This window comes from Microcaecilia unicolor, chromosome 13, assembly GCF_901765095.1.
Source record: "Microcaecilia unicolor chromosome 13, aMicUni1.1, whole genome shotgun sequence".
Classification (NCBI taxonomy): Eukaryota; Metazoa; Chordata; class Amphibia; order Gymnophiona; family Siphonopidae; genus Microcaecilia; species Microcaecilia unicolor.
The window spans coordinates 20,749,093-20,771,058 of NC_044043.1; the positions used below are offsets into that span (position 1 = coordinate 20,749,093).

Sequence of the window (21,966 nt, forward strand, 5' to 3'; positions counted from 1 at the left end):
TTAGAAACCCATCAGTACCTGGTACTTTCCCTGGCTTCACTCCCACTTGTGGAACACCTGCAGCACCTGGAACACCTGGAATACCTGCCAAAGCAACAAAACAATTATGAAAGAGCAAAAGATAGCATAAACAAAAACAATGTACTGCTTCTCAAAGAAAGTCTTCCCCTTGGGCACCACCAAACAATTGAGAAAATAATTGCAAATCTCTAAAGAAAGAAAATTGAGGAGTCCCATTTCATAAGCTATTCTAAAGCCACTCTTTATATCATCAGGGGTTCTACACCATCATCAAAGCTCAGTCACAGCCAGAGGTATGGGCAAACTGACTCATCTGAGACACTATCCCTAGTACTCTCATTGCTCCCATTCATCCACTGATCCTGTACAGCTTCCCCACACCAACGCTCCTACACCCTTTCCTATAGATCCTGTGCAGTCAGTGTGTCTGCACCTTTCCCCACAGTCAGACTCCTGCATCTTTCCCTATGGTGAGTACTTGTACACCATTGTCTACAGTGCCCTCTACAGAAACAGACAGACTGGTGCAATAATCCCCTCCTTCATCAGTCTTCCCTTGGATTATTTATCTTGGTGCATTAAGATGACCAACACATACCTACTCCACCAATTCCAGTACCTGCTCCCGAAATCAGACCTGAAGAGGAAAGAGTGAAACATGAGACAAAGGGAAAAGGGGTAGCGTGGAGAGAGGATGGTAAGAGGAAGGAGAAGCAGGGAAAAGAGGATAACAAGAGAAAGGTGTAGAAAGAAAAGGAGGGGGAAGAGTGGAGAGGAAAGGACGAATGGGAAAGGGGTAAACAGAAGGGGAAGTGGAAGGGTGAGAAGAAAGGATGAGAAATGTGTGAAAATAAAAGGAAGAGAAGAGGTGAGAAAATGAATGAAGAGGTAGAGAGCAGAGAAGAGGGGAAGGAAAGAAAAGAGAATGGAGAGAGAGGGTTGGAGAGGAAAGGAGAGAAAGAAGGAAGGAAGAGGATGAATGAAGAAAAAGGTATAGAGGAGACAGGAAGAGGAGAAAGAGAAGTAAACTATAGAGAATAGAGAAAAGAATGTCAAGAGGAAGGTGGAGAAAAAAAGCACTGGTCCCTTGGAACCGTATAACATATTTTTTGTAGTCAGATTGATTTTTTTTTTTTTTTTGCAAAATAGCTATGAAGAACATAAATAACCAGGGGCCACAAAACAGAAGCAAACAAGGCCTCTGAGAAATCAAAATGTCCACCAAAGCATTAATACAAAGGTGATAGTTCAAATAAGGGCTATTAATGCCTTGAACAGAGATATCCTTACTACAAGGTTTGAATCTATAACTTGTGTGATACAGTGGAAGAAAAAGCTCACTCACCAGCTTTGGCAGCTTTATATGCAGCTCCAGGGGCAACCCCAGGCACGACCCCCGGTCGTAGACCACCTGGAACCAGACCGCCAGGAACCAGACCACCAGGAACCAAACCACCAGGAACCAGACCACCAGGAACCAGACCGCCAGGACCCAAACCGCCAGGAACCAGACCCCCAGGAACCAGACCGCCAGGAACCAGACCACCAGGAATCAGACCTGGCTGAACTGCAATGCCTGCCAACGAAAAAGGAAATTTCATAAAGATTATCCCTTACTTGTCCTGTCTGTCTGTCATAATTAGATTGTAAGCTGTATTGAGCAAGGACTGTCTCTCCATGTTCAAGTGTGAAGTGCTGCATACGTCCGGTAGCGCTATAGAAATGATAAGTAGTAGTAAGTAGTAATTACGATCAAATTGGGTGATATTCAAGCAAATCACACAGCAAATAATTAGTACATAAGTCTTGCCACACTGGGACAGACCAAAGGTCCATCAAGCTCAGCATCCCTTTTCCAACAGTGGCCAATCCAGGTCACAAATACCTGGCAAGATCCCGAAAAAGTTCAATACATTTTATGCTGCTTATCCCATAAATAAGCAGTGAACTTTCCCCAATTAAAGCTGTGAAATCTGGTGCCATGGAATGTGATCAAGGCAGCTAACATAGCAGAGTTCAAAAGATGTTTGGGCAAGTTCCTGGAGGAAAAGTCTATGTAAGATGGACTTCGGAGAGGCATTGTTCATCCCTTGAAATGAGCTCTGAGAAACAGACCAGAACTGGCCACTGCCAGAAACAGGATGTTGGGCTTGATGGATCTTAGGCTGTCACTGTGTGTCTTTTCTTATGTTCTTAAATAAATGAAACTGCTTTAGGTCCTATCCATTACTAAGTTCAGGCTAATTACAGCACAGGCCAAAGCAGTGAAAGTTTACACCCTATGATCTGTCTCCTGCATACCACAAAACAATTACAGTATGGGCAGCTCCACACACACATCCAGGGGCGTAGCTACGTGGGGCCACGGGAGCCTGGGCCCCCGTAGATTTGGCCCTGGACCCCCCTCTCGCCGCCAACCCACCGTCGCAATCGCCTACCTTTGCTGGTGGGGGACCCCAACCCCCGCCAGCAGAGGTCCTCTTCTTCCTTCGTTCTGTTTCTGAGTCTGACGTCCTGCGCATACAACGTCAGACTCAGAAAAGAATGAAGGAAGAAGAGGACCTCAGCTGGCGGGGGTTGGGGTCCCCCGCCAGCAAAGGTAGGTGACGGCGGGGGAGGGTTGGCGGCAGGAGGGGGGGTTGAGAGGGTCGTCGGCAGAGGGGAGTGAAAGTTGTTGGTGATGGTGGTGGTGGTGGCGGGGGGTCGGCAATGGCGGATGGGGTGTCAGCAATGGTGGGGGGGGGTGTCGGTGGCGCCGGGGGGGGGCTAAAATGTGCCCCCTCACCTTGGGCTCTGGACCCCCCCTCCTGCCGAAGTCTGGCTACACCCCTGCACATATCTCAATAGAGTTCTCTTCCCAGTACTGTAGACACACATACACTCACTGCCATTCCACAAAACACATGCAACATGGTTCAGACCAAGGGTTCATGTAGCCCAGTATCCTGTTTCCACCAGAGGCTAGTATAGATCACAAGCACCCGACAGTCCCAAAAACTAGCAAGATTCCTTGTTAATTAACCTCAGGGATAAGAAGTGGCTTTCCCAGATCTACCTTAATAATGGTTTATGGACTTTTACTCTAGGAATTTGTCCAACCCTTTTTTAAACCCAGGTACATTAACTGCTTTTACTGATTGCTCCAGCAAGGAGTTTCAGAGCTTAACTATACGTTGAGTGAAAAAAATATTTTCTCTGATTTGTTTTAATGTAATACTAAGTAACTCATGAGATGTCCCATAAGTACATAAGTATTGCCATACTGGGACAGACCAAAGGTCCATCAAGCCCAGCATCCAGTTTCCAACAGTGGCCAACCCAGGTCACAAATACCTGGCAAGATCCCCAAAAAGTACAAAACATTTTATGCTGCTTATCCCAGAATTAGTGAATTTTCCCCAAGTCCAATTTAATAATGGTCTATGGACTTTCCTTTAGCAAGCCATCTAAACCTTTTTAAACTCTGCTAAGCTAACCATAAGTACATAATTATTGCCATACTGGGACAGACCAAAGGTCCATCAAGCCCAGCATCCAGTTTCCAACAGTGGCCAATCCAGGTCACAGATACCCTGCAAGATCCCAAAAATGTACAAAACATTTTATACTGCTTATACCACAAATAGTGGATTTTCCCCAAGTCCATTTAATAACAGTCTATGGACTTTTCCTTTAGGAAGCCATCCAAACCTTTTTAAACTCCGCTAAGCTAACCGTCTTTACCACATTCTCTGGCAACGAATTCCAGAGTTTAATTACACGTTGAGTGAAGAAAGATTTTCTGCGATTCGTTTTAAATTTACTACCTTGTAGCTTCATTGCATACCCTCATCGCATACCCCCTAGTATTTTTGGAAAGCGTGAACAGACGCTTCACATCTATCCGTTCAACTCCACTCATTATTTTATAGACTTCTATCATATCTCCCCTCAGCCACCTTTTCTCCAAGCTGAAGAGCCCTAGCCGCTTTAGCCTTTCCCCATAGGGAAGTTGTCCCCAGGGCCGTGCCAACACGGTAAGCCAGGTAAGCACCGCAGGGGGGCGCTGTGCCTTCAAGGGCGCCGCTGCGGTGCTGCCCCGCCTTACCGCTCCCGCTGCTCCGCCTCCCACCTACCTTTAAAAATTGTTTTTGTGAAGCCAAGTTGAAGGCAGCGCCTCGCGTCTGCCCAGCTGCTTGTAAAACAAATAAATCTGTTCTCCTCGTCATCATCGGGCCTCACTGTGTCCCGCCCTCCTCTGAGGTAACTTCCTATTTCCGCAAGGGCGGGACACAGTGAGGCTCGATGATGACGAGGAGAACAGATTTATTTGTTTTACAAGCAGGTGGCAGACGCGAGGGTGTCCTTTACTCTCCAAAACCAAGAGCGCAGGTAAGGAAAACTGCTGAAAATCTCTATTTACTTTCTATCCAGGATCTTCCCCACATTTGTTTGTTTCGTGTTCTTGATGGAGCTTCTGAAATCAACATTTGTACATTTGGATTTGGTTACTTTTTAAATCTAGTGAAGTTCCCTGTGTTCTCAAAATCGGTAAATAGTTAGTGGGGATACCTGTGTCGATTTGGCTCAGGCATTGACAGGAAGGGATGTCTTTTAAGTTGAAATTGCCAGCGGTCTGTATCGGCCCTGATCTCCCTCCCACTCACCCCTCCCATCCAACCTGGCTCTGTTTTGTTTGTTTTTTTTTAAGTCCCTAGTGTCTATTGGGAACCCATACTTTAAATGAGGCAGGAGCAATTCCCACTTGCTCCTGCCTCTGGCACTATCATCTTGCACGCTGAAAACAAGTATTTTATGTATGAACTAGTAAAAAAGGCCCGTTTCTGACACAAATGAAACGGGCGCTAGCAAGGTTTTCCTCGGAGTGTGTATGTTTGGGAGAGTGTATGTGAGAGTGAGAGTGAGAGTTTGAGAGTCAGTGAAAGTGTGAGTGTGTGAGAGAGAGAGTGAGTCTGGGTGTGAGTGTGTTTGTGAGAGAGTGTGTGTGTGAGAATGAGAGTGTGTGCAAGTGTGTATGTGAGACACAGTGTGATAGAGAGTGTGTGTGTGTGGCCATCCATGGTCCTCTGTGCCCTGCCCCCTCCATTCATCCCTTTCCAGCATTTCCCCTCTCTGCCTGAGGCCTGCCCTGCAATCCATGGCCATCCATGTTACTCTGTCACCTGCCCCCTCCATTCATCCCTATCCAGCATTTCCCCTCTCTGCCTGAGGCCTGCCCTGCAATCCATGGTCCTCTGTCCCCTGCCCCCTCCATTCATCCCTTTGCAGCATTTCCCCTCTCTGCCTGAGGCCTGCCCTGCAATCCATATCCATCCATGCCCATCTGTCCCCTCCATTCATCCCTATCCAGCAATTCCCCTTTCCCTGAGCCCTGCCCTCCCAATCCATGGCCATCCATGTTACTCTGTCACCTGCCCCCTCCATTCATCCCTATCCAGCATTTCCCCTCTCTGCCTGAGGCCTGTCCTGCAATCCATATCCATCCATGCCCATCTGTCCCTTCCATTCATCCCTATCCAGCAATTCCCCTGTCCCTGAGCCCTGCCCTCCCAATCCATGCCCATCCATGCTCCTCTGTCCCCTGCCGCCTCCATTCATCCTTTTCCAGCAAGTCCCCTCTCTCCCTTCCATGCCCCCCCCTCGCATCCATGCTCCTGTCGCTCCCATGTCCTAGCCTGGCCCGCCCTCTTCTCCCCCCCCCCCTTCGCATCCATGCCCCCCCCCCCTTCGCATCCATGCATCCCTTTTGTTTTTTCTTCTTTTAAAATTTACCTCCGTGGCGGTTCCGGCAGCGAAGCGTCAGGGAAGGAGGCGGCGCTCCCGACGTCTAGGTTTCCCTTCGCTGTGTTCCGCCTTCTTTTGACGTCATCCTTGACGTCAGAAGAAGGCGGAACACAGCGAAGGGAAGGCTAGACGTCGAGAGCGCCGCCTCCTTCCCTGACGCTTCGCTGCCGAGCGATGCGATTGGGTGAGTGTCATTGCTCCGCCCTCGACGTCATCACGTTTGACGCGTGGGCGGGGCAGACACAGTGCGATCTCACCCCCTTCACTTTTGGCTAAGAGAGGCTTCATAGAACGTTGGAAGTGCGTTTTATATAGAGAGATTTCACACACACATTAAATGCTAAAGCGTAGTTCTGCAAGGCTAGCTAAGACCCAAGTATATTGATCCAAAATGCTGTCTGCCATGTTTCTGTAAACAAATCAGAGTGGCTGTAAAACTGTTATGGTATCCACTCAGCTGCCCACCTTAGATCAGCTTTAAAGAAAGCGGGTTAGTACTTTTGTTCTTATCAGCAGAAACTCAGACTCCAATTTAAAACAAATAGCAAGGACACTGTGAAAGCTTCAGAGCAGATGTTATGAAAAGAACAGCTTTACAAAACTAACACACATAGAAAATGCCTCTGTCAGCCTTTAAATAGTTAACAGTTCTCTCAGTAAGTAGTAAATCACAAATTACTTCTGCCACATTACACAAGCAGTGCTCAATGGAGAAAGATAAATAAAAGTAACCTATGCAAGTAGCTTAAACCAGCATGGCTATGACAAAAGCAATATAATGTACACTGTTCACACTCTTCCACGCGCCTTGGAGCCAGGCAGGTCCGGGGGGGGGGGGGGGGGGCGCCAACTGATAGTCTGCAGGGGGGCGCCAGAGACCCTAGGCACGGCCCTGGTTGTCCCATCCCCTTTATCATTTTCGTCGCCCTTCTCTGCACCTTTTCTAATTCCACTATATCTTTTTTGAGATGCGGTGACCAGAATTGAACACAATATTCGAGGTGCGGTCATGGAGCGATACAAAGGCATTATAACATCCTCATTTTTGTTTTCCATTCCTTTCCTATGTGAGAAAGGGGGTGGCAAACCGGAGGGGTGGTGGAGGAAAGGGCTATCTGTGCCCGCCAGGGATCAAAAGAAGAAAGAGTGGGACTATAAGAACTACAAGTCCCAGAAGCCCGAGCTGAGCAGGAAGCGAGTGGGAGAGAAGTCTCGCTCAGGAAGGGGGAGAGGGGGAGGAGTTGATTGGAGATGAAGTCAGAGGGAGGGGATGAGGAACACCTGTGGGAGAAGGGAGTGGTGGAACAGATGGATTGGCAAGGGGGGGGAAGGGGAGGGGAAACAGAAGAAATGGATATCTCAGCATTTGCTCAGGGCCATCAGGGGAGGAGAAGAGGGCTGTGTGTACTGGATAACAAAAGGTATGAATTCTTTAAACCCGGTGGGTGGTTGTCAGGAGTTAGTGCTGACAAATGAGGGAGGTGGGTCCTAGGTGTAGCAGTATGCAGTGCTAAACCTAGAGGAATTCATACCGTAGGGGAAACTTGGAACTTTATAGTGTTGCTTGAGAAAGCTGAACTGTGTGATAAGCATTTGATTCTGAATAGAGACTCTAAAGAAAGGGGCCTGTGCCAGGAACAGGTCCCGGTCCAGAGGCCTGGTCTGGGACTTAATAGCCGGACTGGAAAGAACCAGGCGGTAGTCTATGAGGAGTGGGACTCCACCAGGAAACAGATACTTGCCAGTAGCCGGTAGGGGTTGAACTAGGGGGTGGGCTACGGCTGGAGAGAACACAACTGTGTAAGCCTGAGGGAGGTTTGCATAACTTGCAAGGATTGCAGACAGCACGGAGAGGTGCGGCTGGATGGTAGACAGCACGGAGAGGTGCAACTAGAGAGCAGACAGCCCGAGAGAGGAGCAGGAGTCTGACAGTGGTGCGGCTGGAGTACAGACAGCACGGAGAGGTGCGGCTGGATTGTAGACAGCACGGAGAGGTGCAACTAGAGCGCAGACAGCCCGGAGAGGAGCAGGAGTCTGACACCTAATAATACCTAACATTCTATTTGCTTTCTTAGCCGCAGCAGCACATTGAGCGAAGGTTTCAACGAATCATCAACGACGACCACTAGATCCCTCTCTTGGTCTGTGACTCCTAACGTGGAACCTTGCATGACATAGCTATAATTTGGGTTCCTCTTTCCCACATGCATTACTTTGCACTTGCTACATTAAATGTCATCTGCCATTTAAGCGCCCAATCTCCCAGTCTCGTAAGGTCCGCTTGTAATTTTTCAGAATCTCCCCCGATTTAACGACTTTGAATAACTTTGTGTCATCAGCAAATTTAATTACCCTCACTAGTTACTCCATCTCTAGGTCATTGATAAATATGTTAAAAAGCAGCGTCCAGCACAGAGCCCTGGGGAACCCCACTAACTACCCTTCTCCATGAGAATACTGTCCATTTAACCCTACTCTCTGTTTTCTATCTTTTCACGTTTTTTATCCACAATAGAACACTGCCTCTATCCCATGACTCTCAATTCCTCTGGAGTCTTTCATGAAGTTACTTTGTCAATGCCTTCTGAAAATCCAGATACACAATATCAACCGGCTCCCCTTCATCCACATATTTGTTCACCCCTTCAAAGAAATGTAGTAGATGGTGAGGCAAGATTTCCCTTCCCTAAATCCATGTTAACTTTGTCTCATTAATCCATGCTTTTGAATATGCTCTGTAATTTTGTTCTTAATAGTCTCTACCATTTTGCCAGGCACCGACGTCAGACTCACCGGTCTATAATTTCCTGGATCTCCTCTGGAAACCTTTTTTAAAATATCGGTGTTACATTGGCCACCCTCCAATCTTCCGGTACTATGTTCGATTTTAAGGATAAATTACATATTTCTAACAATAGCTCCGCAAGCTCATTATCATTTCTATCAGGTAGAAAAAGTGACGGCAAAAGCTAGAAGGATGCTTGGGTGCATAGGAAAAGGAATGGCCAGTAGGAAAAGGAGGTGATGATGCCCCTGTATAAGACTCTGGTGAGACCTCATTTAGAATTCTGGAGACCACCACTTTCAAAATGATAAACAGGATGGGAGACCACACTTTCAAAATGATAAACAGGATGGAGTTGGTCCAGAGGGTGGCTACTTAAATCTCTCTCTCTCTCTTAGTGGGTTTCTAAGCCTGTGAACGGAATTATTTCATGAAATGTATTTCTCCTAAATAGCCAGGAGAAGGTGATTGTTTTGTGTTTTAAAGCTGTTGGCCAGAAAAGTGAAGATGCTTACCTGTAGCAGGTATTCTCCAGGACAGCAGGCTTCATATTCTCACAAGTGGGTAGACGCCGTCCCCACAATGCCCGGTTCAGCAATATGCCATAGAAAAAAAGAGAGCTTTTGGAGAGCAAGCAGCACTCCAGTGTGCATGCAAGAGTGCCTTCCCCGCCTGCACGCGCAAACTCGCTGGCTCAATTTAATACAAAAGCAAAATACCAAATAAAAATATAAAAAGGACAACTCCACGGTGAGGTAGGTGGGACTGTGAGAATATGAAGCCCTGCTGTCCTCAGAGAATACCTGCTACAGCTAAGTATCTTCGCTTTCTCTGAGAACAAGCAGGCTTACAATTCTCACAAGTGGGGAATCTCTAGCATCCAGGCTCACCCAAAACAACAAACAATGGTCAATTGTGCCTCGCAACGGCGAAGACAATGCAGATTAACCTGAAACTATATACAACTAGCTGACAGTGCAGCCTGGAACAGAATAAACGGAACCAGGAGGGTGGATTCTAGACCCAAAACAGATTCTGCAACAACTGACTGCCCAAACCGACTGTCGCATCAGGTATCCTGCTCAGGCAGTAGTGAGATGTGAATTTGTGGACTGGACCATGTTGCAGGCCTTGCAATCTCTTCAATGGAGGCTGACTTCAAGTGGGCTACCTACGCGGCCAGGGCTCTGACATTATGAGCCGTGACATGGGCCTCCCAAGTCAGCCAAGCCTGGGCACAAGTGAAGGAAATGCAATCTGCTATCTAACTGGATATGGTGCATTTCCCGATGGCGACCCCCATCCTGTTGTGATCAAAAGAAACAAACAACTGGGCGGACTGTCTATAGGGCTTTGTCCGCTCCAAGTATAAGACCAACGCTCTCTTGCAGTCAAGGTGTGCAAGCTGCTTTCGCCAGGATGGACATGAGGTTGGGAAAGAATATTGGCAAAACAACTGATTGGTTTAGATGGAAATCTTCGGTAGGAACTTAGGGTGCATACTCTGTTGTGATGAAACTTAGTATACGGTGCATCCACTACTAAGGTCTGAAGCTCCACTGACCCTACGAGCTGAAGTAGCAGCCACCAAGAAAATGACCTTCCAGGTCAAGTACAGATGGCAGAAATTCAGTGGCTCAAAAGGAGTTTTCATCAGCTGGGTGAGAAGATCGCATGACATTGGTGGAGGTTTGACAGGGGGCTTTGACAAAAGCAAACCTCTCATGAAGCAAACAACTAAAGGCTGTCCAGAGATAGGCTTACCTTTTACATGCTGATGATAAGAATTATTGCATTGAGGTGAACCCTTACGGTCTTGAGACCAGACTCTGAGAAGTGTAGAAGGTATTCAAGCAGAGTCTGTGTAGGAAAAGAAAGGGGATCTATGTCCTTGCTGTCACACCAGATGGCAAACCTCCTCCATTTAAAAGAATAGCACCTCTTAGTGGAATCCTTCCTGGCAGCCAGCAAGACCCGGGAGACACCCTCCAAAAACCCAAGGAAGCGAATTCTAGGCTCTCAACATCCAGCAACAAAGTGAATGATACATACCTGTAGCAGGTGTTTCTCCGAGGACAGCAGGCTGATTGTTCTCACGACTGGGTGACGTCCGCTGGCAGCCCCCACCAACCGGAAAAAGCTTCGCGGGACGGTCGGCATGCAGGGCACGCCCACCGCGCATGTGCGGCCGTCTTCCCGCCCGTGCGCGACCGCTCCCGCCAGTTGAATGACTAGCAAAAGAAGGATGAACACACAACTCCAAAGGGGAGGAGGGAGGGTAGGTGAGAACAATCAGCCTGCTGTCCTCGGAGAACACCTGCTACAGGTATGTATCATTCACTTTCTCCGAGGACAAGCAGGCTGCTTGTTCTCACGACTGGGGTATCCCCTAGCTCTCAGGCTCACTCAAAACAAGAACCCAGGTCAATTGACCTCGCAACGGCGAGGGTACAACAGAAAATTGACCTACGAAGAACACTAACTGAGAGTGCAGCCTGACCAGAATAAATCGGGTCCTGGAGGGTGGAGTTGGATTTACACCCCAAACAGATTCTGCAGCACCGACTGCCCGAACCGACTGTCGCGTCGGGTATCCTGCTGGAGGCAGTAATGTGATGTGAATGTGTGGACAGATGACCACGTCGCAGCCTTGCAAATCTCTTCAATAGTGGCTGACTTCAAGTGGGCCACCGACGCTGCCATGGCTCTAACACTATGAGCCGTGACATGACCCTCAAGAGCCAGCCCAGTCTGGGCGTAAGTGAAGGAAATGCAATCTGCTAGCCATTGGAGATGGTGCGTTTCCCGACAGCGACCCCTAGCCTGTTAGGGTCGAAAGAAATAAACAATTGGGCGGACTGTCTGTGGGGCTGTGTCCGCCCCAAGTAGAAGGCCAATGCTCTCTTGCAGTCCAATGTGTGCAACTGACGTTCAGCAGGCGGGTATCGGCGCCCGGGGAAAAATGTTGGCAAGACAATTGACTGGTTAAGATGGAACTCCGACACCACCTTCGGCAGGAACTTTGGGTGGGTGCGGAGCACTACTCTGTTATGATGAAATTTGGTATATGGAGCGTGAGCTACTAGGGCTTGAAGCTCACTGACCCTACGAGCTGAAAGTAACCTGCACCAAGAAAATGACCTTCCAGGTCAAGTACTTCAGATGGCAGGTATTCAGTGGCTCAAAAGGAGGTTTCATCAGCTGGGTGAGGACGACGTTGAGATCCCATGACACTGTGGGAGGCTTGATAGGGGGCTTTGACAAGAGCAAGCCTCTCATGAATCGAACTACTAAAGGCTCTCCAGAGATGGCTTTACCTTCACACGATAATGGTAAGCACTAATCGCACTAAGGTGATTCCCTTACTGAGGTTGGTCTTGAGACCAGACTCTGATAAGTGCAGAAGGTATTCAAGCAGGTTCTGTGCAGGACAAGAACGAGGTTCTAGGGCCTGGCTCTCACACCAAACGACAAACCTCCTCCACTTGAAAAGTAACTCTTTTTAGTGGAATCCTTCTAGAGGCAAGCAAGACATGGGAGACACCCTCAGACAGACCCAACGCAGCGAAGTCTACGCCCTCAACATCCAGGCCGTGAGAGCCAGGGATTGAAGGTTGGGGTGCAGACAACGCTCCGTCGTTCTGCGAGATGAGAGTCGGAAAACACTCCAATCTCCACGGTTCTTCGGAGGACAACTCCAGAAGAAGAGGAAACCAGATCTGACGAGGCCAAAAGGGCGCGATCAGAATCATGGTGCCACGGTCTTGCTTGAGCTTCAGTAAGGTCTTCCCCACCAAAGGTATGGGAGGATAAGCATACAGGAGGCCGGTCCCCCAATGAAGGAGAAAGGCATCTGACGCTAGCCTGCCGTGGTGTCTGAAGTCTGGAAAAGAACAGAGCAGCTTGTGGTTGGTCCGAGAGGCGAAAAGGTCCACCGAGGGGGTGCCCCACTCTCGGAAGATCTTGCGTACCACTCTGGAATGGAGCGACCACTCGTGCGGTTGCATGACTCTGCTCAGTCTGTCGGCCAGACTGTTATTTACGCCTGCCAGGTACGTGGCTTGGAGAAGCATGCCGAACCGGCACGCCCAACGCCACATCCCGACGGCTTTCCTGACAGAGGGGGCGAGATCCGGTGCCCCCCTGCTTGTTGACGTAATACATTGCAACCTGATTGTCTGTCCGAATTTGGATAATTTGGTAGACAGCCGATCTCTGAAAGCCTTCAGTGCGTTTCCAGATCGCTCGGAGCTCCAGGAGGTTGATCTGCAGATCCTTTTTCCTGGAGGGACCACAGACCCTGGGTGTGAAGCCCATCGACATGAGCTCCCCACCCCAGGCGAGACGCATTCCGTCGTCAGCACTTTCGTGGGCTGCGAATTTGGAATGGACGTCCCAGGGTCAAATTGGTCCGAATGGTCCACCAGAGCAGTGAAGTGCGGCAACTGGTGGAGAGGCGGATGACATCTTCTAGATTCCCGGTGGCTTGGAACCACTGGGAAGCTAGGGTCATTGAGCAGATCTCATGTGAAGACGAGCCATGGGAGTCACATGAACTGTGGAGGCCATATGACCCAGAAGTCTCAACATCTGCCGAGCTGTGACCTGCTGAGACGCTCTGGTCTGCGAGGCCAGGGCCAGGAGATTGGTGGCCCTCGCTTCGGGAAGGTAGGCCTGAGCTGTCTGGGCATTCAGCAGACCTCCTATGAATTCCAGAGACTGTGTTGGCTGGAGATGGGACTTTGGGTAATTTATCACAAACCCCAGCAGCTCCAGAAGTCGAGTAGTGCACTGCATAGACCGGAGGGCTCCCGCCTCCGAGGTGTTCTTGACCAGCCAATCGTCGAGATATGGGAACACGTGCACTCCCAGCTTGCGTAGGTAGGCCGCTACCACCACGAGGCACTTGTAAACACTCGTGGGGCAGAGGCGAGCCCAAAGGGCAGCACACAATACTGAAAGTGCTGTGCGCCCAGGCGGAATCTGAGATACTGTCTGTGAGCTGGCAGTATCGGGATGTGAGTGTATGCGTCCTTTAAATCCAGGGAACATAGCCAATCGTTTTTCTGAATCATTGGCAGAAGGGTGCCCAAGGAAAGCATCCTGAACTTTTCTTTGACCAGGAATTTGTTCAGGCCTCTCAGGTCTAGGATGGGACGCATCCCCCCTGTTTTCTTTTCCACAAGGAAGTACTGGAATAGAATCCCTGCCCTTCCTGCCCGGGTGTACGGGCTCGACCGCATTGGCGCTGAGAAGGGCGGAGAGTTCCTCTGCAAGTACCTGCTTGTGATGGGAGCTGAAAGATCGAGCTCCCGGAGGACAATTTGGAGGCAGGGAGGCCAAATTCAGGGCGTATCCGCACCGCACTATTTGGAGAACCCACTGGTCGGAGGTTATGAGAGGCCACCTTTGGTGAAAAATTTTAACCTCCCTCCGACCGGCAGATCGTCCGGTACGGACACTTTGAGGGCGGCTATGTTCCCGTGGATCCAGTCAAAAGCCCGTCCCCGGCTTTTGCTGTGGAGGCGCAGGGGGCTGCTTAGGCGCACGCTGTTGACGAGAACGAGCGCGCTGGGTCTGTCCCTGTGCCTGACGAGGCCTTCGGGCCGGCTGGTTGTACCTACGCTTTGCAAAAGAATAGGGTGCAGCCTGCCGGGCCCGGGAAAAACGTCCACCTGCTGAGGTGGATGTTGAAGGCGCCCGGTGGGAGAGCTTGTCGAGGGCGGTTTCCCGCTGATGCAGTTGGTCCACCAGCTGCTCGACCTTCTCACCAAAAATGTTATCCCCCCGGCAAGGGACGTCGGCCAGCCTCTGCTGGGTGCGGTTGTCCAGGTCCGAGGCACGCAGCCATGAGAGCCTGCGCATCACGATACCTTGGGCCGCAGCACGAGACGCCACGTCACAGGTGTCATAGATACCCCTGGACAGGAACTTTCTGCACGCCTTCAGCTGCCTGACCACCTCCTGACTGCTCCGGCGGGAGCTTATCGACCAGGTCCGCCAGCTGCTTCACATTGTTCCGCATGTGGATGCTCATACAGAGCTGGTATGACTGGATGCGGGTCACGAGCATGGAGGATGGTAGGCCTTCCTCCCAAACGAGTCCAGAGTGCGAGACTCCCGCCCCGGGGGCGCCGAGGCGGTATCCCTCGAACTCCGTGCCCTCTTGAGAGCAGAATCCATGACCGCCGAGTCATGGGGCAATTGTGGCCGCATTAAACTCTGGGTCAGAGTGGATCCTGTACTGGGACTCTGCTTTCTTGGGAATGGTGGGATTAGTTAACGGTCGCATCCAGTTCCGAAGCAGTGTCTCCTTGAGGACAATGTGCAGCGGTACCGTGGAGGACTCTCTAGGTGGTGATGGATAGTTGAGGACCTCGAGCATCTCGGCCCTCGGCTCTTCCACAGAGACCACGGGGAAGGGAATGCTGATAGACATATCCCGCACAAAGGAGGCAAAGGAGAGACTCTCAGGAGGCGAGCTTCCTCTCCGGTGAAGGCGTGGGGTCCGAGGGAAGGCCCGTGGACTCCTCTGAGGAGAAATATCTAGGGTCCTCCTCTTCCCCCCACGAGGCCTCATCCTCGGTATCGGACATAAGCTCATGTAGCTGAGTCCTGAACCGGGCCCGGCTCGACGTCGAGGCACCGAGGCCTCGGTGTCGTCGAGCGGTGGACTCCCGCGCCGGCGGGGACGAAGCTCCCTCCATCGACGTCGATGGGGACTCCACCTGCGTGGCGGTCGAGACTGGCGCCGCAAGCAGCGGCGGTGTCGACGGCCCCGGCGCCGGGCTAGAGCTCGCCGGCGCCACAGTCATCGGCGCCGAGGGCGCAAGCACCCCCGGCACAGCCTGGCGCATCAGCCCTTCCAGGATCCCTGGAAGGATGGCTCTGAGGCACTCGTCCAGGCCCGCTGCCGGGAAAGGCGGTGGGGCCGGTAGGGGTGTCGGCGCCAGAAGCTGATGGGGGCCAGGAGACGGCACCGACGTGCCGTAACCCTGACGCATCGGTACCTCCACAACCGACGGGGACCTCTCCTCTCGACGTGGACGCTTCGGCGTCGCCTCCTCTCCGATGTCCGGATGCACCGAGGGCGACCGGTGACGGCGCTTCTTATCCTTCTTGCGATGCACGTCACCGGCGCCGGGAGGTATGGAGGAGGAGGAGGACGATCCCCCTCGGTCTCGAGGAGCCGGGTCAGACAGGGTTCGGTCCCGTGGACCACGGGCTGAGGGAGTGACCGGGGCCGACTGCCCGCGCGGCCTCTCACCTCTACCCTCACCGGAGGACCGGCGGGCCGACGGGACCTGTTCTCCTGGGGTCGATGCCATCGGTGCCGATGTCTCGGGCATCGATACGGTACCGAAGGACCGGGCGTCGATACCGATGCCGTCGAGGTCGACGTCGAGGGGCCGGCGCAAGTTCCAAAAAGACGGTCCCGTAGAACTTGCCTCGCAACCTGAGTCCGTTTCCGGAGACCGAGACACAGGGGACACGACTTGAGATTGTGCTCCGGCCCGAGGCACTGGAGGCACCAAGCGTGGGTGTCGGTCTGCGAGATCGGCCGGCCGCACGACCACACTTTTTAAATCCACTCGGGACCTTCGAGGACATCGACGGAAAAATCGCGTCGGCGAAGTCAAAGTCGTCGATGGTGGAGGAAATCACACCTCGAAAAAGGGGAAAACGACCGTGCGGCCACTAGGCCGCAACGCGGCGTCCCCGCTAGAAGCGAGGGAAAAGGGGAGCACGTGCTCCACACGCTCAGGTTTTTTTTTTTTTTAAAGAAAACCGGGCGGTGTCCAAACAAATAGAAACGAAAAAAATAAACGATTCGCGTAAACGCGATCGACTTTCCGGCGGCTGAGAATAGAGAGAGCGGCAAAGCACGACTCTCTCCAGACGCGGAAAAAAAGGAACTGGCGGGAGCGGTCGCGCACGGGCGGGAAGACGGCGCGCATGCGCGGTGGGCGTGCCCTGCGTGCTGACCGTCCCGCGAAGCTTTTTTCCGGTTGGTGGGGGGCTGCCGCGGACGTCACCCAGGTCGTGAGAACAAGCAGCCTGCTTGTCCTCGGAGAATATCTGAGACGCTCACAGAGGGTCCCGTGCTGGACTCATTATCCCTAAGGTGTTGAGATGTGTTCCTCCTGAGGAAGGTTTATCGAAATGCGGTCTCACATCGAGGAGCGAGTGATGAGTCAGAGGGGTTCAAAGGCTGAACATAGAATGCAGATCCCAGAAGCCTCTGACAAACCGCACTGATCCACTCTAACTGAGCAAGCACAGGGTGTTGTAAGAAGGAGCGGAAGGAACCCCTGTTATGGGTGCTGCTCATTTTTTGTGCTAATAAGCACATCTTTTTGAACAAACAAAAGGAATATATGAACTACAAAAGGACATAAGTGTATGGACTTAAGCTTATGTGAAATATTGATTTACTGCTTTTGTTTCATGCGTGTTGTAATCAATATTGTATGTGTGTTAATGTTTGTTCTTAAAAGGGTAGGGTAGTGTGTATGAGTGGAGAAGTGAAAGATTTGGATGAGTAAGTTCCGGAATCAACATAGGTGATTGTTGTAAGATATATGATTATATTTAATAAAGCAATGAAATATTAAGGAAGTACGTGTTTGTGAAATAGGTACGAGATTTGTACTTCTTGATAGAATTGGTTTATCCCTGTGGTATTTACAATCTCAACATCCAAACCATGAGAGCCAGAGACTGGAGGTTAGGATGTAGAAGAGACCCCTCATTCTGAGTGATGAGGGTTGGAGAACACTTCAATCTCCACGGTTCTTCGGAGGACAATTTCAGAAGAAGAAGGAACCAAATCTGTCTGTTAGGATTCTGTTAGAATCCTGCTAGTCAGACAGGGGAATGCTTGAAACCACTCCTGATTGGTCCGTCAGGGGCTGAGCTGATGTCTGTCTACTTAAGCTCGCCCCTCCTGTTGACCCCTGCTTTGGCGTTTACTCCAAATCTGCTGAAGCCTTCCTTTGCTCTGTGTGAGCTGTTAGCTCTGTGCTTGTGTGGAGTTGTTTCTCCTCTCCTGGCTGCAGTTTCTGTTTGCTCTATCTGTGTGTGTCTAATTACCCCTCTCCCTACACCTGGGGATCTCTATTTAGCTCTGGTGCCGAGTGGTGAGTTACTTCTCATTCTGTTCCAGTTTCTTGTTTGCTGCAGTTCCTTCAGAGTTCCCTTCGTGCTGTGTTTGTTTCTGCCTGTCAGGCCCTGTCCCTTGTTTCTCTCCGTGGGGGTTGTTTGTTTGTTTTTCTTTGGGCTCCTGATTAACCTGTTGTCTGTAGTATTCCCTGCCTCAGCTTTCTCTTTGTGTGCTGAGCTGGGTTTAACCTTTGTCTGCAGAGCTTCTCTGCTTCCCTGTTGTCTGCAGTATTCCCTGCCTCAAGTTTCTGTTTGTGTGCTGAGCTGGGTTTTACCCTTTGTCTACAGAGCTTCTCTGCCTCTGGCAGTTATCTGTTTAATGCAGTCTTCCCTTGTTGACTGTTCCAGTACTTCCTTTACTGTACTGCCTCCTGTTTATTGAGCACTGTCCCTTCCCTGTTTTGCTGAGGGCCTCTGCCTACAGTATCGTATCTCAGTCCCTCACTTGTCGTGTTCCTGTGTATGCTACCCTTTCTCCTTGACTGCCAGCACCGAGGGTGTTGCTGGTGCTCCGGAGGGGGACACCTTGTTTAGTCTCGTTCTCCCCTCCCTAAGTATGACTCAGTTCCAGGTAGGCCGTGAGGCTCGTATGCTTGAGTTCTGAGTGTATCGGTTCCAGATAGGCAGTGAGGCCCGCCTGAATGCCCTATCTTCCCCTTTCTGGAAGTGTAAGATTGGTTGCATGTGTGTGTGTGCAGGGATTGGTAGCTGGGGTTGTGTATAGTACCTGTTCGGTCCATCCTAGGCCTTGGCCTAAAAGCTATACTAGGCCTTGGCCTAGGTCCAAGGGCTCACGCCCAGACTAACACTGTTGTGGCCAGGGTGCGATCAGAATCATGGTTCCGCGGTCTTAACTGAGTTTCAACAAAGTCTTTCCCACATATCGGAAGATATGCACACACAAGGCTTGTCCCCCAATGAAGAAGGAAGGCATCTGATATTAGTCTGTTGTGGGCCTGAAGCCTGGAACAGAACTGAGGAACCTTGTGGTTGAGTTGAGTGGCAAAAAGATCCACCGAGGGGGTGCCCCACGCTCAGAAGATCTTATGCGCTTCACACATATTCAGAGACCACTTGTGAGGTGCATTATCCTGCTCAGCCTGTCGGCCAGGTCATTGTTTATGCCCACCAGATAAGTGGCTTGGAGAAACATGCCATGTTGGTGAGCTCAATGCCACATCTCAACGGCTTCCTGACACAGAGGGTGAGATCCGGTGACCCCCGCTTGCTGGTATAATACATCGCAACCTGATTGTCTGTTTGAATTAGGATAATTTGATGGGACAGCCAATCTCTGAAAGCCTTTAGAGCATTCCAGATCGCTCGGAGCTCCAGGACATTGATCTGAAGATTTGTTTCCTGGAAGGACCAAGCTCCTTGAGTGTGAAGCCCATCTACATGAGCTCCCCATCCCAGGAGAGATGCATCAGTCATCAGCACCTATTGCGGCTGAGGAATTTGGAATGGAAGTCCCAAGGTCAAATTGGACTGAATTGTCCACCATTGAAGAGAGCGCATAAGCTTCAGGGACACTTAGATGATATCCTCTAGACTTCCTGTGGCTTGATACCACTGAGAAGCCAGAGACCTTGAGCAGATCTCATTTGTAGACATGCCATGGGTGTAATATACACTGTGGAAGCCATGTGGCCCGACAATCTCAACATCTGCCAAGCTGTGACCTGCTGCAATGTCTGAACCTTAGACGCTAGTAAAAGAAGATTGTCCGCATGCACCTCCGGGAGGTAGGCTCAGACATTCTTCGTATTGAGCAGGGCTACTATGATCTCCAATTGTTGAACAGGATGGAGATGGGACTTGGTGTAGTTGATAACGAACCCTAGTAGTTCCAGCACCCGAATAGTCATCCGTCCTCGGAGGTGCTTTTCACCAGCCAATCATCGAGATAAGGGAAAACATGAACTTCCAGTCTGCATAGCGACGCTACGACTACCGCTAGACACTTGGTAAAGACCCTGGGAGCTGACACGAGGCCAAAAGGCAACACGCAGTACTGAAAGTGATGTGTTCCCAGCCGAAACTACTTCCGGTGGGCTGGAAGTATCAGGATGTGTGTACATTTCTTGAATCATGGGAAGAAGGGTACCCAGGGAAACCATCCTGAACTTTTCTTGGACTAGGAATTTGTTCAGGGCCCTTAGGTCTAGGATGGGACACATCCCCCCTCTTTTTCTGCACAAGGAAGTACCTGGAATAAAATCCCTGCCCTTCTTCCCCTGGCGGAACGGGTTCGACCGCATGGGCCTTGAGAAGGGTGGAGAGTTCCTCTGCAAGTACCTGCATGTGTTGAGAGGTGAAAGAATGAGCTCTTGGTGGACAATTTGGAGGTTTGGAAATCAAATTAAGGGTGTATCTGAGACGGACTATTTGAAGAACCCACCGGTTGGAGGTTATGAGAGTCCACCTTTGGTGAAAAAACATTAACCTCCCCCCAAACGGCAAGTCACCTGGGACGGACACTTTGACTGTGGCTATGCTCTGCTGGAGCCAGTCAAAAGCTCATCCCTTGCTTTTGCTGGAGAGCAGCCGGGGCCTTGGGCGCATGCTGTTGACAAGAACGAGCACGCTAGGGCTGAGCCTGAGCAGGCTGGCGAGCTTCAGGAGCATACCTATGCCTAGGGAGCATTCAAAGACCTACCAAAATACCTCTTGGATGAGGAAGCAGTTGCAGAAGACACCTGGAGGGAGAGAGAAGACATAGCATCTGTATGCTTCTTGATTTGGTCAGCAACCTCCTCGACCTTCTCTCCAAAACGATTATCCCCCCGGCAAGGGGCATCCGCCAACCTCTGCTGAACAGAATGTTCCAGGTCAGAAACATGCAGCCATGAGAGTCTGGGCACAGATCCTGGATGCCACGTCAAAAGTATCGTAAGTGCCCCTGGCCAAGAACTTGTGACACGCCTTCTGCTGCTTGACCACCTAGCGAAACGGCTCGGCCTGCTCTGGAGGGAGTGCATCGACCAAGTCTGACAGCTGCCACACCAAGTTCTGCAAGTATACACTCGTGAAGAGCTGATATGACTGGATACACCAAGAATGGGTGTCTTTCCCTGAGATGGTCTGGTTGTGCTGAGTACACGCTTGAAGCCACTGGGAATCTTTATGGACATGGAAGGAAAAACCGCAGTGGACAAATTAAAAGAGACGATGGTGCCTGAAAAAGGGGAAAAAGGCACAAAGAAAAACAGCCCAACCGCGCAGGCCTAAGAACGGCCCACGTTGAAAAATAAAGGAAACTTGAACACGGGCCAAAAGAAACTAAATAAATGAAGAAAACTCTTTTTTTTTTTTTAAACAAAAGAAGAGCAAAAGAGTGAGATAGCAAAAAATCACTGAAGGCACTTGAAAAAGTGCAGAATTCTCTGACCGGGTGTGTGAGGAGCCACTATAGAAAGCAGCTGTTCCTTACACGGAAAAAGCAAAACTGCATTTGCGCTAAGGGTGAGAAGGCACTTGTGCATGCGAACTGGAGCGCTGCTCGTGCTCCAAAAAGCTCTTGTTTTTTCTATGGCATATTGCTGAACCGGGCGATATGGGAACTGCGTCTACCCACTTGTGAGAATTGTAAGCCTGCTTGTCCTCGGAGAAAAGACTTTCTGTTTTCCAGTTTAAGTTTGTGGAAAGGCAATTTGCAGTGCCATTGGCCAAATACTTTCAAAGTTGGTGCTCTAGGCTTTGATTGACCCTGGAGTTCAAATATAGCCAGGAGATACTGGATTTTCCCATTTCAAAATGGCTGCTGAGACTTCAGCAGCAGTCTCATAAGACTGCCACCGGAAGCCTCGGCACCTATTTTGAAAATACGTCAATGATGCCCGCAAAACAGAAGAGCAAAGCAGAGATGGAGGAGCGTCAGAAGGCAGGAAAGAGTGTGATTCTTTCTTGCCCCCGCAGCTGAGCAGGCCACTAAACCACCAGGGCGGCCTTCAAGGAACAAGGTAGGTCTTCTTGGGAGGGTTATAGACTCAGAAGTAACCTGAGAAAATACTTCTTCTATGCTTCTATCATATCTCCCCTCAACCATCTCTTTTCCAAGCTGAAGTGCCTTATCCTCTTTAGCCTTTCCCCATATGAGTCATTCCATCCCCTTTATCATTTTGGTCACTCTTCTTTGTATCTTTTCCAGTTCCACTATATCTTTCTTGAGATTCAGCAACCAGAATTGCACACAAGATGCAGTCTCACCATGG

At 50.4% G+C, this 21,966-nt stretch overlaps 1 protein-coding gene across 7 annotated transcripts in view; it reads right to left on the minus strand.

The window, feature by feature from the left end:
- The window catches only part of ELN (elastin), a 535,722-nt gene that overhangs the window by 250,872 nt on the left and 262,884 nt on the right, over window positions 1-21,966 (minus strand). For all 7 annotated transcript variants that reach the window (XM_030186281.1, XM_030186283.1, XM_030186277.1 and 4 more), the window contains exons 5-7: window positions 1,367-1,597; window positions 620-658; window positions 19-84 (exon numbers count right to left, since the gene is read on the minus strand). In XM_030186281.1, the coding sequence (XP_030042141.1) occupies window positions 19-84; window positions 620-658; window positions 1,367-1,597 (336 nt within the window). The remainder of the gene's footprint in view (window positions 1-18; window positions 85-619; window positions 659-1,366; window positions 1,598-21,966) is intronic.